At 44.2% G+C, this 16110-nt stretch overlaps 1 protein-coding gene across 4 annotated transcripts in view; it reads left to right on the plus strand.

The window, feature by feature from the left end:
* The window catches only part of ptprn2 (protein tyrosine phosphatase receptor type N2), a 278523-nt gene that overhangs the window by 240587 nt on the left and 21826 nt on the right, over nt 1-16110 (plus strand). For 3 of the 4 annotated variants that reach the window (XR_006762692.1, XM_014180659.2, XM_014180658.2), the window contains exons 12-15: nt 1977-2192; nt 7335-7535; nt 14206-14353; nt 14562-14635. Coding sequence is in view for 3 of the 4 variants with exons in the window: in XM_014180659.2 (XP_014036134.1) it covers nt 1977-2192; nt 7335-7535; nt 14206-14353; nt 14562-14635 (639 nt within the window). In the remaining variant the exon portion in view is untranslated. The remainder of the gene's footprint in view (nt 1-1976; nt 2193-7334; nt 7536-14205; nt 14354-14561; nt 14636-16110) is intronic. The other variant, XM_014180660.2, reaches the window with a different exon arrangement.

Genomic DNA, 16110 nt, shown 5'->3' on the forward strand with positions numbered 1-16110 from the left:
CACAGCAGCAAGATTTTTGACCTGGTGCCACAAGAAAAGGGCAACCAGTGAAGAACAAACACCATTGTAAATACAACCCATATTTATGTTTATTTATTTACCCTTTTGTACTTTAACTATTTGCACATCGTTACCACACTGTATATAGACATAATATGACATTTGAAATGTCTTTATTCTTTTGGAACTTCTGTAAGTGTAATGTCTACTGTTCATTTTTATTGTTTATTTCACTTTGGTTTATTATCTACTTCACTTGCCTTGGCAATGTTAACATATGTTTCCCATGCCAATAAATCCTTTAAATTGAAGAGAGAGAGAGAGAATGTAAACAAGGGGCGGAAGGACTGCTGTAGCAGACTAACGCTAGCCACGGTTTCAGACTAAGCTTTTTTCAATCCAGTGTAAATCTATCCTTATCTATCATACTGAATACTTTCACTCATACTCAATCTGCCAGAGGCATTGATGCAATAGCTCAGAGGTAGCCGAAGCTTTGCTTCTCTCGTCTATGTTCTATGCGCTTTATTAAAGGACTTCTCAATTGCTGTCAAGCCACTTGGCTGTTGATTGAAGCTGCACGTCACACACACTCATCAGACCTACATGGCAATCGGTGTGAGCATGTTACCAAAGGCGTCAGCGTGAGTGCAGTCCCCGAAGGTTAAAGTGATCATGCGTTATGACTATAAAAAATATAGAATAAATGCAGCTATGCTTGTCCCTTACCCTTTTGCCCCCCACGACTAAGTACCATGTTGCAGTGGTTGATGATTGTTGTGTGTTTTTTGATTTGATTGAAGTTGAAAACCCTTCTGCAATGACAGATGTAGGAAATTCAAGTGTATTGAATAGATGAAGGTGTATGGGCTTGTTGATGGGGTAGATGGGCCACTAGTCCATTTGGGAAAAGGGGGATACCTAGTCAGTTGTACGACTTAATGCATTCAAGTGAAATGTGTCTTCCGCATTTAACCCAACCCCTCTGAATCAGAGAGGTGCGTGGGGGGGGGGGCTGCCATAATCGACATCCATGGTGCCCGGGGAACAGTGGGTTAACTGCCTTCTGATCAGGGGTGCAGAACGACAGATTCTGACCTTGTCAGCTCGGGATTCGATCCAGCAACCTTTTGGTTACTGGCCCAACACTAACCACTAGGCTACCTGGGTTCACCTATTAAATGGTGCTAAAATCTTCACAGTGGTCCATGCACTTACTGGGACCCAGGGATAGGCTACCCAGCCTGGCAGCCTCACAGGGGCCTGTGAGACAATACCATGCCAATACCATGCTATTCTCGTTGGCTTAGCTCCAGGGAGGGGGTTAACAATGTCTCTGAAAGGTTCATTCTGGTGGGCTTCTGCTGGGTAGACCCAATCTGAGATCCCCCCTTTCAGGCCATCCTAGCAATTACTTCAGGGGCCTTGGCCAGGGCCCTAATCCAGCCAAACTCAAAGCTGGAAGGCTAATTAGGGACAAGCTTTTACTGTCCAAATCTCCTGTAGCTGCACAAAGGCAGGTTTCCCCATGCCAGAACAAAATGGGCCCTAAATGTCTATAGTGTGTAGGCTGGACAGAAGAGAGTAATAGGACTTGAGCGAGTTTGAATGCACATTATAATACTACTATTAGTGTAAGGTAATGAGTAGGCTGGGGCAGGGAGTGAATCGTGATGGGGATGAGTGGGCGTGGCTGGGATAGACAGGGAGGGAAATACTGTGTTAATTTGTCTCTATATTTCTGTAAAACAAATGACAAAAATCCCCTGTTTTGGGATTTTCTAACATGGAAGTTATGCTTTTCCATTTGCCTACAGATTTATGTCAATGTCAGTATTTGTAAATGTTGTCATTGGTATGTGTGTGCATATGACACCCTTGTTTCTCCAAATATATGATGAAAATACTGCACTGCACAAACATTGCCATAACCTGGACGTATAGGCCGTTTTCTCACCCCCGTTTCTCTCTCCCAGAAGGGAAGCTTGAGGCAGATCCCGGTGGTCACGGAGAGTCGTCTGGAGTCTGGTCAGTTTCTGGTCTTGACCGTCATCTCCATGGTCCTGATCATGGGGGCGCTGGCAGCATCTGGCTGGCTCTTCTGCCTGCGCCACCGCTCCCACCTCCAACTGAAGAAGAAACTAGCCAGCCTGGGGACTGACACAAGTGCTGATGCAACTTCAACCTATCAGGTGAGAGGAGCCTCCTCGGCCTCAGCCAATCACAGTGCAGCGGCTGAGTGCTCTACTGGTAGAGCATGCGCCCTGGTCCCGGTCCCTGACACTAGCCTTATTCTGATTGGTCTGCAGTGACACTTAGTTGCTGTCTATTGAATGAGTTGATTTTAAGGGGATATCTGGTGGTTGTTGTGTTTTTTGTCACACTTGTGACAGTTGGTTGTAGAATGTGTGTTTGTTCATGATAGACATAGGTTGTGACATAAGGCTGGTTATCAACAGAATATATGGCTATGCAAAATTATGTTACATTTCTGTCACTCAATTGTAAGATTACCCTTCATTTGATTCTGTATTATGGGAAAGTACTTTTTGTGGTTAGGTTGTCATTTAAGACATCAAGGAAATAGAATAAACAATTGCCAGTCAAATGTTAGCCTCGTAAAACCAGCCTGACTGCTGCACTCGGCCTGGTTTAACAAGGCCAGTCAAATGTATCTAGAAGTCTACATTTCTGGTAAAGCCTTGATATTCCAGTGAGAGTTGTATTGGCTATGACCTATGGCTAACGGGTTTATTGTGTGACCTATTCCTTCCATTCCTCCATGTTTAGGGGCTGGCTGGGTGGCCGGCTCGTATTGATTTTGTCTTGGGCTCAGCTGTGCTCAGCGTGGACACTCAGTGCACATCCACCCATCTGTCACGGTTGTCGTAAGAACGGGACCAAGGCGCAGCGTGTGTAGAGTTCCACATCTTTATTCCAAAGTGAAACTTCGAAAAACAAAATATATCAATAAACAAAGAACGAAACGTGACTACGTGGTGCACAAACACAAAACATTATCCCACAAACACAGGTGGGAAAAATAGCTACTTAAATATGATCCCCAATTAGAGGCAACGATTACCAGCTGTCTCTAATTGGGAACCAAACCAAAACACCAACATAGAAATTTTAAACTAGAACACCCCCTCATCACGCCCTGACCTACTACACCATAGAGAAACAAGGGCTCTCTATGGTCAGGGCATGACAGTACCCCCCCCCCAAAGGTGCCTGAAACCAAATGGAAGGATTTGAGGGGGTGACTAGTGGCGGTGGCGGCTCCGGAGTGGGTGGTAACCCAGACCCCGGATCCGACCATGGCGCCGGACTGAACGACGTGCCTGGACTGGGCATCGGCGCAGAGAAGGGCTCCGGCCCTGGAGCTGGGTTGAACGCCGCGCCCGGAATGGGCACCGGCGCAGAGGAAGGCTCCAGCCTTGGAGCTGGGCTGATTGCCGTGCCTGGACTGGGCACCGGCGCTGAGGAAGGCTCCGGCCTAGGAGCGGGACTGGACGCCGTGTCTGGACTGGACACCGGTGCAGAGGAGGGCTCCTGCCATGGAGCTGGACTGGATGCCGTGCCTGGACTGGGCACCGGCACAGAAGAAGTCTCCGGCCATGGAGCGGGACTGGACACCGTGCCTGGACTGGGCACCAGCGCAGAGGAAGGCTCCGGCCTTGGAGCTGGACTGGACATCGTGCCTGGACTGGCCACCGGCACAGAGGAAGGCTCCTGCCCTGGAGCTGAACTGGACGCCTTGCCTGGAAGCTCCGGACCGTTGATCCTCGCTGGAGGTTCCGGACCATTGACCGTCGCAGGAGGTTCCGGACCGTGGACCGTCGCAGGAGGTTCTGGACCGTGGACCGTCGCATGAGGTTTCGGACCGTGAACTGTCGCAGGAGGTTCCGGACCGTGGACCGTCGCAGGATGTTCCGGACCGGGAACCTACGCCGGAAGCTCTGGACCGGGAACCGTCGCCGGAAGCTCTGGACTGTGAATGCCGGTACAGGTGGCACCAGACTGGTGACATGCACTTCAGGGCGAGTGCGAGGAGCAGGCACAGGACGTACTGGACTGGGGTGGCGCACTGGAGGACTGATGCGTGGGGCCGGCACAGGTTGCACCGGACTGGTGACACGCTCTTCAGGGCGAGTGCGAGGAGCAGGCACAGAGTTCCACATCTTTATTCCAAAGTGAAACTTCGCAAAACAAAGTATATCAATAAACGAACAACGAAACATAAACAAACACAAAACCTTATCCCACAAACACAGGTGGGAAAAATAGCTACTTAAATATGATCCCCAATTAGAGGCAACGATTACCAGCTGCCTCTAATTGGGAACCAAACCAAAACACCAACATAGAAATTTTAAACTAGAACACCCCCTCGTCACACCCTGACCTACTACACCATAGAGAAACAACGGCTCTCTGTGGTCAGGGCGTGACACCATCACATTTGCATTCTCAATATTTAGTCAGCCTTTCACAGTGTCGCCTTTCCCGATCGTACACACTGAAGATGGACAGTCATTAAGAGAGTAGAGAAATTAGTTCTACTATAGCCATTCATTTGGGGCCCTGTTTCTTCAAAGTTCTTTTTCGGGGGGTATAATGGACTTTTACAATATTTACAATATTTTATTCTTTGTTTACAATATATAGGTGTTGTTGTTGGCTCATATTTCCTATGCACATACAAGAACAAATTCATTGTTATATTATGTCGAATTTTTTGGACAACTTGTTTTTTACTAAGACAGTACACATAGTTTCCCTGTTTTTTTTCTGGCGCCCCGCCGTTAAAGCTAGTTAAAGGGATAGTTCACCTAAATTACACAATTACATATTGGTTTCCTTACCCTGTAAGCAGTCTATGGAAAATGTATGACAGCAATCCATGCTTTGGTTTAGTTTCCCTGGCACTGTTTCCACATGCTAAAGTTTTAGCATTTGTGACACAAATCCCATTCAAGTCATGGGACCGATATTAGCTTTTTTCGCGCGTTATGTCTAAATCATCCAAAAGTATCTCAAATTGATTGTGAACCCCGACAAAGTCACTTATAGATGTTTCGAACATTATGCATGAAAAATGATATTATCTGTCCCATGACTTGAATGGGATTTATGCCACAAATGCTCAAATGTTAGCATGTGGAAACAGTGGCAGGGAAACAAAACCAAAGCATGGATTGCTTTCATACCTTGTCCATAGACTGCTTACAAAGAAACCAATACAAACCAAGGAAACCAATATGTCATTTTGTAATTTGGGTGAACTATCCCATTAAGGAGGACAATAATGCCTTTGCAGCCTAAATGGAGGATGCTTTATGTACGAGCCGGTCCACGGGGGACACGAGTGTACTACCGGGAGTGCACATCAATCTTAGACGATAGTGCAGATCTAGCAGCCACTACCGGCTGCCTAAGCTTGTTGTGCCTAGGCTAAATGCTATTTTTCTGGGACATATATCCTCTCTGCTTCCCCTTTACTGGGGGTATATGCAAGTAAAAGGGTTGCACAAATTACCAGGTTTTCCAGAAATCCCGGTTGTAGGATTCCCTTATTTCCTGTTCATTCTCTCCTCCACATACTCCAACTGGGATTCCTGGAAAATCTTGACATTTTGCCAATGTTAACAGAATTGTGCAACCTTAGCCCTAAAGAGAATACAGTGCCATTTGAGACCCAACCCTTGACTCTGTAAAGGTATAGACTAGAGAAACTGGATGAATTATTAGGTGGACATGGAAAGTGCCCTGAGGCCGTGGCCCAGGGCAGATTCTCATGGTTATAATGATTAAGATTTGGCGTAGGGAAATCTGATCCTAGACCAGGGCATAGGGCCTGGTCCCTGGAGTGAAATATCACAGCAATAGATCATGAGATAGACTAGTAACAATGTGCTGCTTTCAGAAGACGTTTACCTACACTGCCTTCTGCTGTCCTGGCTTGCGGCTATGGGCCCTGGTCAAAAGTAGTGCACTATATAGGGAATAGGGTGCCCTTTGGGACGCAACCCTGGTTGTTAATTGTGGTTGAAGATCCGTGTGTGGGTCTGACTGGTGCAAGCTACACACCAAACACGATGAGCTTCGCAGATTACTGTGAATATAATGGTGAAATCTTCAGCTCCAGATAAGACTGACACTATCGGGAGTGGGGAAGTAGGAAGGGGGAGAGACGGGGTTCGGTTTCTGTAAGATTGCATCCTTCAAACTATCAGATGTTTTTTTTCTTATCTTTTCTCTCCTCTTTTGAGTTGGGGGAAGATGACTGGCTGGCTAGATAACGCCCAGGCTCCAAATCCCTAATGGAGCGTCGGTGAGCACAAGGCATGATGGGAGAAAAGCTGAGTCATTTTGTAGAGAGGAGTAATCTTCATGGTGGGGCGGCGGCAGTGGGAGAGAGTCTTTTATATAGACATCTCTTCTGAATCTCTCTGATTCCCATAGAATAACAATAGAATTTCACCTGCAGTATCAATCCAAATGCCAAAGTAACTGCCTACTGTACATGTGAATACATAGGTTGCTCATCTCTGTTGTAGCTTTGTAGTTATGAGAGAGTGGCTGCTCAGTTCAAAGAAAATCCTTTGGGTTTAATGTATTGATTCCCTGTTATGTTTGAATTTCTTTGAGTAATGGAAAATGAGATTCTTCTTACCTAAAGATGAGTATGGTTGTTACATTTTGAACGGGGGGAGTATTTTTGTTTCTTATGATCAGTATCTTTCATTTTGGGCTGTAGTTTTGTTGTATTTGTTTCTCATAATATTTATACGATTGTCTTCAGAGTAGCTTGTGCCTCCTTATAAGAGAATACATAAGTACCTAATGCGTTACAAAACAAGTGGCTCATAGGAATTGTTACCAAATGTATACAAATTTAAATCAATACCCCTGCCAGCCAGCAACCCAATGTATTGTTACACTTTATTGCTATTTGTTTTGTGAAATGGTGGCAATATACTGGCTTGACCTTGGCAATTCAAGCGTTTTGAAGATAACTGCATGACCTTTGACTGTGTTTTCTATTTCCTGACATTTATATAGATAGGTTTGCTACAAACCATGCTCCATAGGCCACAGTGATATCCCAGACTTATGCAGTCTGCAAAGATTAACAGGGGTCATGTGAAATGATCTCAACTAATAAAAACAATGTCTGTCTGGCTTTTGTATTGGATGAATGAGAATGAATTTGAGTAATATTGTATTTGCAACATTTAGCCTTGACATTGCAACAAAGTCCTTTTTATTTGATTTGATAATACAGTTAGAATCAACGAGAGGCTGATCAGGTCCTCTGTCCTCTCCAGGAGTTGTGTCGCCAGCGGATGGCTGTGCGGACATCAGAGCGTCCGGAGCCTCTACGGCACCTCTCGCGGCTGAACAGCGCATCCTCTCAGTTCAGCGATGGGGGGCCCATGGCCAGCCCCTCTGCCCGTAGCTCCACCTCATCCTGGTGCGAGGAGCCTGTCCCCGCCAACATGGACATCTCCACCGGACACATGATACTGGTAAAAAAAAACTATACTCTGCCTGACCCTTCATCACGGAGAGCATTACATTTGAGTAGACTTAGGGCCAAGTGCATATCGACAGATTTGTCACCTAGTCGTCTCAGGGATTCGAACCAGCAACCTTTCAGTTACTAACCCAACGCTCTTAACCGCTAGGCTACCTGCCACCCCTGTTTGGAGTATGTGTGCAGTATAGTGTGTGTAGGATAGGATCTAGTCTGGGATTCCTATTCCCCAAGCACTCAGCCTCCAGCTTTCATTCATTTTGTCTGTCTGGCTCTGTCTCTCTATCCCTTTCTCTCTCTATCCTGGCTAGATCTCTGCCATTTTTATTTCCATCTCTGTCTTTCTTTCCATCTCTATCTCTCTCTTTTTTCATTTTTTCACTCGCTTTATCTTGGCCAGTCGTCTCTGTCATTCTTTCTCTTGCTCTTGTTTTCTCTCACTCTGTCACTCTTTATCCCTCTCCCTTGCCACCTCTCCCCTCTATTACGCTGTCTCTCTCTCTCTCTCTCTCTCTCTCTCTCTCTCTCTCTCTCTCTCTCTCTCTCTCTCTCTCTCTCTCTCTCTCTCTCTCTCTCTCTCTCTCTCTCTCTCTCTCTCTCTCCCCTCTCCCTCCTGCTCTCTCTGTTGAAGCCAAAGCAAGACGGATATTGCATTGTGTGATGAGAGCTGTTCAAAAGAGAAATATCATTACCCAGCTGATTGTCAGTTGAACGTTTCAGATTTTTGTTTTGCTTTTCTTTGAAAAGGCTTTGAGTCCCTTGTGGGCCCCCCTACTTGCACACACAATGGATTGTTTTAATTTTGCACAACTTTTGTTTTATTCATTGCAGACAAGCTTGATAAAAGAGATGGATAGATGCCTGGCTGTGTTTTCATTAGTGGGGTATAATTCATCACAGTACGTGTCAGGCTTTTGTATTGGAGTCTATAGTGAATGAGAATGAATTTGAGTAACGTGTTTTATTCGTCATGGATGGGCTTTATTGCAAATGTCAAGGTTGGTTGAGACGCCTCTTTTGAAAACATTTGAATAGAACATATTTATTTGGCCTTTACATTACAACAAAGTCCTTCACTATATATACATCATTTGTATTTGCTTTGATAACACTACAGTAAGAATCAAACAGATTCACTGCAGATTCTTCAGAAAACCTAAGTATAATGCACATATAAGCCACACGGACCATGACTCCATTTTGACTCCTGAGTGATTGACAAGGAGGTTGTTTCTCTTTTGAAATCCAGTCGCACCTCACGTGTAACCATGTGTGAGATTGCCTTGGTATCACTGATGTCAGAGCCGATTTGTTTCATCTCTCCTGTGCTGTTCTCTGTGGATCTCATGCAGTGTGGACTGTGGGAGCGATGAGTACCTTGCTCTACCAAGATCGCATGCTGGGCTGGGCTCTTATAGTTCACACCTACATCTAAATCACTGGATTAGGAGGCTCTTTCTGGCCCAATCTACTCTTATCCAAGTTTCACCTGGGCTTCATCCCCAATGGCACCCTCTATAGTGCACTACTTTTGATCTGAGCCATGGTCAAATGTTACTCACTAAATAGGGAATAGGGAATAGGGTGCCATTTGAGTCATTTGCTTGCACTTGTTTTTTCCTGCTAGCACTGACTTTGCTGATAACTTCTTTATCAAGGAAACATTTACTTACTACGACTGTGATATGTGGTTGTCTCACCCAGCTACACTATATATACAAAAGTATGAGAACACCCATGGCCATGGAAATGGGTTTCCATGGCCGAGCAGCCACACACAAGCCTAAGATCACCATGCGCAATGCTAAGCATCAGCTGGACTGGTGTTAAGCTCGCCGCCATTAAACTCTGGAGCAGTGGAAACGCGTTCTCTGGAGGGATGAAGCCCACTTCATCATCTGGCAGTCCAACGGACGAATCTGGGTTTGGCGGATGCCAGGAGAACACTACCTGCCCCAATGCATAGTGCCAACTGTAAAGTTTGGTGGAGGATGGATAATGGTCTGGGGCGGTTTTTCATGGTTCTGGCTATGCCTCTTAGTTCCAGTGAAGGGAAACATTAATGATTCAGCATACAATGACATTCTAGACGATTCTGTGCTTCCAACTTTGTGGCAACAGTTTGGGGAAGGCCCTTTCCAGTTTTAGCATAACAATGCCCCCGTGCACAAAGCGAAGTCCATATAGAAATGGTTTGTCGAGATCGGTGTGGAAGAAATTGACTGGACTGCACAGAACCCTGACCTCAACCCCATCGAACACCTTTGGGATGAATTGGAACGTCGACTGCGAACCAGGCCTAATCACCCAACATCCGTGCCCGATCTCACTAATACTCGTGGGGCTGAATGAAAGCAAGTCCCTGCAGCAATGTTCCAATATCTAGTGGAAATCCTTCCCAGAGAGTGGAGGCTGTAATAGAAGCAAAGGGGAGACCAACGGCATATTAATGTCCATTATTTTGGAGTGAGATGTTTGACGAGCAGGTGTCCACATACTTCTGGTCATGTAGTGTATCTTAAGAGGGAATGCACTAACTGTAAGTCTCTCTGGATAAGAACGTCTGCCAGGTGACAAAAATGTTCATGTAAATTTAGGACACAGCCCTATTAATCATGTATCTGTATTTCTGGCTCAAAGCCATGAACCACATACCATTATGTTAGTCCTGGATATACAGTGACTTTTCACACTTTAGTACAGGTATTGAGTACTGTAGAGTGAGATGTATATAATGACTTCCAAGGTTCAGAATCAGAGTCAGCGATGTTGGGGTTAGTTTGTGTTATTATATTAAAACATGCAGTCTGTGTGTTTTGGTCACTCACGCTTCTTCACCATAAATTAGAATGTGTATGGATTATTTCAATGCACAATATGTACATACTGTGTAACCAATTTCAAACATACTGTACTCAAAGACAAACAGACTTTTTAGGACATGAACAGTAATACCAGCTATGTGATTCTGCTGGCAGGCTTTCAGCCCTATTGCTTTTACCTTGTTGTTCCCTTTTTGATTTCCCTTGGAGTCATGTTTTATTTTTTGGGGGGACTGTTTTTATGCTGTCCAGTAGATATGGTTGGGATGTTGATATAATTTCCGTTCTTACTGTATATGTACCCTCCGTAAATGGTTGTTTGTTGCCTCAGAAAATCGATAGCAAGCCCAAGGCGACATTGCATCATTTTTATGACTTACTTCCATGTCAAATCTAATTGAAAATTAATAATTTGTTGGAGTAAGGCAGGAGAGGATAATTAAGCAATAAGGCACGAGGGGGTGTGGTAAATGGCCAATATACCACGGCTAAGGGCTGTTCTTACGCACGACAAGGTCCTATTGGCCATATACCACAAACCCCAGATGTGCCTTATTGCTATTATAAACTGTTTACCAATGTAATTAGAGCAGTAAAAATAAATGTTTTGTCATACCCGTGGTATATGGTCTGATATACCGTGGATGTCAGCCAATCAGCATTCAGGGCTCGAACCACCCAGTTTATAATAGCAAATATATCATGTATAAGTGATTTTATTCCCTTTTATTCCGTCCCTGAATGATAGGACTGATTGCCATGCCCTTCCTCTCCAGGTTGTCCCTGACCTCAGATTATGAGTAGGCTGCCTACTACTCTTTTCAGACACATTATACTTTCCCCATTGTATCCCCTGTGACTTCACACAGTATTTCACAGTCAGTGACTGTTAGGGACTCTGGGAACACACCTGCACAACTTTTATGACAGTAACAATACAGTAGCAACGTTGTGTTACCTGTTGTGTCTTTATTTCCTCAGTGTGAGTTAATGTAGCTTCTCTATGTGGCCTGTGAGGGCTGTTGTTAGGGGGATTACTCAGTGTTTCCTTGACACCCGTCCTCTCAGCATCTTTGATTGGCAGCCCAGACACTAATCCCTTATTTACTGAACCCGGGTTACTCTGACTGCATTTCAAATGGCACCCTATTCCCTACATAGTGCTCTACTTTTGAACAGGGCCCATAGGGCTCTGTTTAAAAGTAGTGTACTATGTAGACTAGAGAATAGGACACACACTCTCTGCCTCTAGAAGAGGAGGTGGTCCGCTGCTTCATCCCATCCACTTTCAGGCTGCTACATCACTACATACAATGCTTACACATAAAAAAAAAAACATTTGTATTACAATTTGTGATAGACGCAGAGTAAGCCGTTGAATGGCGGCAATTCTGTAGCCCTTCTGAATGTATAGTATGTACTAATATAGAGTTTATACTGTATGTCTGTGTAGGGGAGTGGGAGGGGTGTCGTGCTGTGGAGCTACAGAGTCTGCATCCTACATGGCACGTTATTCCCTACATAGTCTACTACTTTTGTCTAGAGCTCCATGGCCCCCGGTGAAAAGTAGTGCACTATATTGGGAATATGGTGCCATTTGAGACGAGACCAATATACTTGTTCCCCACTGTCAAGAGAACTGCATGTGATTGGCTCTGTCAAGTGTTCATGACACCCTGTCAGTCAACTGTCAAGACACGGGTCCAAAATGAGTTCAAAATGGCACCGTATTCCCTATATAGTGCACTACTTTTGACCAGTGCCCTGGTCAAAAGTAATATCAGGGCATCTGGATAGATGAAAAGCTGTCTCATAAAAAGCATATTGATGAGTTAGTTAAGAAGCTGAGAATGAAAATGGGTTTCTTCTATAGAAATAGCTAAGTAGTAGAAAGCTGATTATTCAGTCGACGTTCCTATCAGTCCTAGATCATGGCAAAGTCATCTATATGAACGTAGCTGCCGCTACATTAAAGCCGTTAGATGCAGTTTATCATCGCGCACTGCGCCATATTACAGGCGACAATTTTAGTGCTCATCACTACATTCTCTACCAGAAAGTCGGTCGGCCGTCTTTGATGTCATGTAGGTTGATACATTCCTATGTTTTCATATATAAAGCCCTTTTACAAAAAGTCCCACTGTACATAACATCCATTACTATACTTTAGACATACGAGTTACCGCACTCAGTCTCAGGGATGGCTAACTCTGGAAATTCCTGAGTTAGGTAAATCAGCTTTTAGTGTTTTTGAACCTTGTCTGTGGAACAATCTTCAGAATGTTCTGAAATGTGATGTTTTAGGCCAATTCAGAACGCTGATTGAGGACCTTTTTACTGATGAAAATCTTTGTTTTTCATGGCCGCGTTTTTCTTTCTGTTTGCATTTTGAATTTAGATTTTGATGTGTGTATTTTCTGTCATTTATGTAATTCTGGGCTCATCTGTAAAAGAGACCTTGGACTCATTAGGACTCCCTGATAAAGTAAAGGTTTAATAAAATAGGGAATGGGGTGCCATTTGGGACGCAAACCGGAACTTCAGACTTTTTTATTTTTTATTTAACCTTTATTTAACTAGGCAAGTCAGTTAAGAACAAATTCTTATTTTCAATGACGGCCTAGGAACAGTGGGTTAACTGCCTTGTTCAGGGGCAGAACGACAGATTTGTACCTTGTCAGCTCAGGGATTCGAACTTGCAACCTTTCGGTTACAAGCCCAATGCTCTAACCACTAGGCTAAAAACTGCTGTCAAAAACTGTCTGCTAGTTTTTGACGGAGATATCACTTGACATTCATATTTTCTCCCTACAGTGAATAGCGGAAGAGGGGATATTTGAGGGGCTAATTTCCCATAATGTGCTGTACTATCTCAAAGTATGTCCCTGTATATATCTACGTGTCTGCTGTGTCCATGTTGAGAGTTGTTTGACAGCCTTAACTGAGCTGTAGATAACCACCGTGCATCACCTCCCCAAGCCAACGCACCTCCACCGTCTTTAATGTGTGATAAAAGCCGAGCACATCTGGGTATTGCTTACACAATGCAGGCCTAACACAATGACGGTCTAAACCGTTTAACCCCGTGGGGGGCAGGGAGCGTTGATACAAGCGTCAGGCGAACAATGTTCCTCTGAAAAAGGAGTCTTCTCCGCAGCCTCCGAGCTCCATAAGACCTTTCCTGGTCTATGAGAGGAGCTGCGTGTTCAGTTTTTTTTTCTTCATCCCCCTGCTTTTCTTTTCTCCTTTGTCTCCCTAGCTAATTCAATTTTGTCTTCTCCGATCGACGGCTTAAACGCAGACAATCTTATCAGGGGCTGTGCAAGCAGGTTTGAAAGACGGTGATTGAAGCGCCCAGTATTTCCAAGTATTTCCAATGCAGACAGGCCTTTCAGGGGTCTTAATTGCGAGGAGTGGTTTTCGGCGGTCCCTACCGTCCCAACACCTCATGCATTTACCCCCTCCCCCCTCCATTTACCATGATACTGTACCTGATCATGGCTCTAGAGCTGTCTAGAGCCTGTCTGTTGGTCTGTCTGATGACATGGGTTTAGTATTCTGCTCCAGTGTGTAGGTAGGAAGGCTTTTGAGATCCACTGAAATAGAGTGGGTCTACAACATAGGCATTAGTTGTTTTGTCTTTTATTTGATCTATTCTAGACAGCGAATGACAATCACAAAATATTCTATATTCTGGGGGCACCCTACTCCATCCCTCCCCTCGAAATGTTTCTATATGTAATTACCTTTGCATTTCCAGTTCATTACCTTTTGTTTGGTTATTTAGTTATGTGGGTTGTTTTTAAATGGCTTCCGTTTCTCTCCCCTTTGTCTGCTCAGTCGTACATGGAGGACCACTTGAAGAACAAGAACCGTCTGGAGAGGGAGTGGGAGGCGATGTGTGGCTACCTGGCTGAGCCCGGCGCCTGTAACGTGGGCCAGGACAAACACAACACCAAGAGGAACCGCACCGACGCCGTGGTTGTCTGTGAGTAGTTTTACACCTCTCTGACCGTGTGGTCAGGATTGACCGCAGTATGACCACATCTCTCAGTAGTCGATTACTAGGTTATTCATGACCATGTGAACTGACCAAGAAAAACAGTATTTTCTATTCCATATCATTTATCAATACTTCAATGTTTCAATCGTGGAAAAGCAAAAAATGTGTGGTGAGTTATGTATTTCTACTACAGATGATCATTCCAGAATAACCTTGAAGGCCGAGAATAACCATGGCAACTCCGATTACATCAATGCTAGCCCAATTGTGAGTACCAGTCCACATCCCATACTCCTTCGCTTTAATGTTTCTTTTAAGCTTTATTGTTGCAGCTCTACACAAAGGCCAGTTGAGATCTGATTTTAAATTCAATTTGTTTTTGTGATTTGTCATAAATGTGCCTATTGATCCTTTCGCCTTTGTTCCTCCACACTTTGCACCTCAATGAATTTGCCGTGTCTTGTGAAATAATAGTTTGTCACCTTCCCTGTTTTGAAAATGGCTGCTCTCTTGAGATAACAGCTCGGTTTTAATGTACTCTTTCCAGAACAATGGATGTATTATTATTTAGACTCAATAATGTGTCCCCAGAACAAATCCAAAATGGCTCAAATATCAGAAAAGTTCAGGGTTATATTCTTGTATAAAAAATAAATAAAAAACATTTCATAGTAAATGCCAGTTCTGATTTCCCCTGAGGCTTCTAGAGATGGATTCCATTGAAAAAGAATAGGAAACCATGCATTTCAAATACAGCAGGGAAAACTCTTTGGAGAGATGGACTAAAAGCCTACCACCTAACAGGACATCTGGAAGTTTGAACACCAGTGCTTGACTTGGACAGGAGCTCACCGGAGCTGTCACGGGTGGCATTCTGGGAAATATTTGAATAAGGCTTTACAATAAGCAGTGTGTTCATTTAACACTGTTACGGTGTCTATATGGGTCCACAGACTCAACGCTTTCAGTGTTGATTTGACACTCTCAGTGTTTTTTTATTGATTTTTTTACACTGGAGAATTTGCTGTCTACCGGTACCCAAAAATTATTACCGGCACCTATTTCAGACCAAGTCAAGCACTGTTGACCTCGTGTATTTATTGTATTTCATGCCTTTTAATGCATTCATAATGTGTTAAGATATAGTGATATCATCCTTTCATTATAACAATCTATACGTATTACTGCTTCTGAAGCCATAGTATAAAATCGACTTCTACTTATTCGTGTTGTCGTTGGGCTGAATCTCATCGCTCTCCTCCCTATTTCTATCTCTGTTTGATAAGAACAACTTCTACAAGATTGTCCTTTCAAGATCTGTAATGATCCATTTCCATCTCTCCAATATTAGAACGTCAAACCAAATGATCTCTTCCCTGTATTTGCGTTTCCTTTCAAAGTGGGAAACAATTAAATGACAAGTGGAGTTGTCATTTGGAGTCGTTTCTCCACTCCTCCGTGTTGCTATTAGTAGTCAGAGTGGGTTATGCTGTGCTTGGTGCAGAGCAGAGCGGAGTAGACACAGTAATCAGTGATCCAGCGCTGTACGGATGAAAGCATGGTAATTACGCCACAACAGGACCCCTGGCTGAGCCCTGCGAAACTACCATAATTACATCTGTCAACACACCCTCTTCCTCCTCATTAGCCCAAGGGAAATGGCCCACAAGTAAATCATTTGTCATCTTTTTCTTGGAATGCCGGGTTCGAGTGGTAATGGGGTGGTAAGGGAGGGGGGGGCA

Source organism: Salmo salar, chromosome ssa29 (assembly GCF_905237065.1).
Source record: "Salmo salar chromosome ssa29, Ssal_v3.1, whole genome shotgun sequence".
In the NCBI taxonomy this organism is placed as follows: Eukaryota; Metazoa; Chordata; class Actinopteri; order Salmoniformes; family Salmonidae; genus Salmo; species Salmo salar.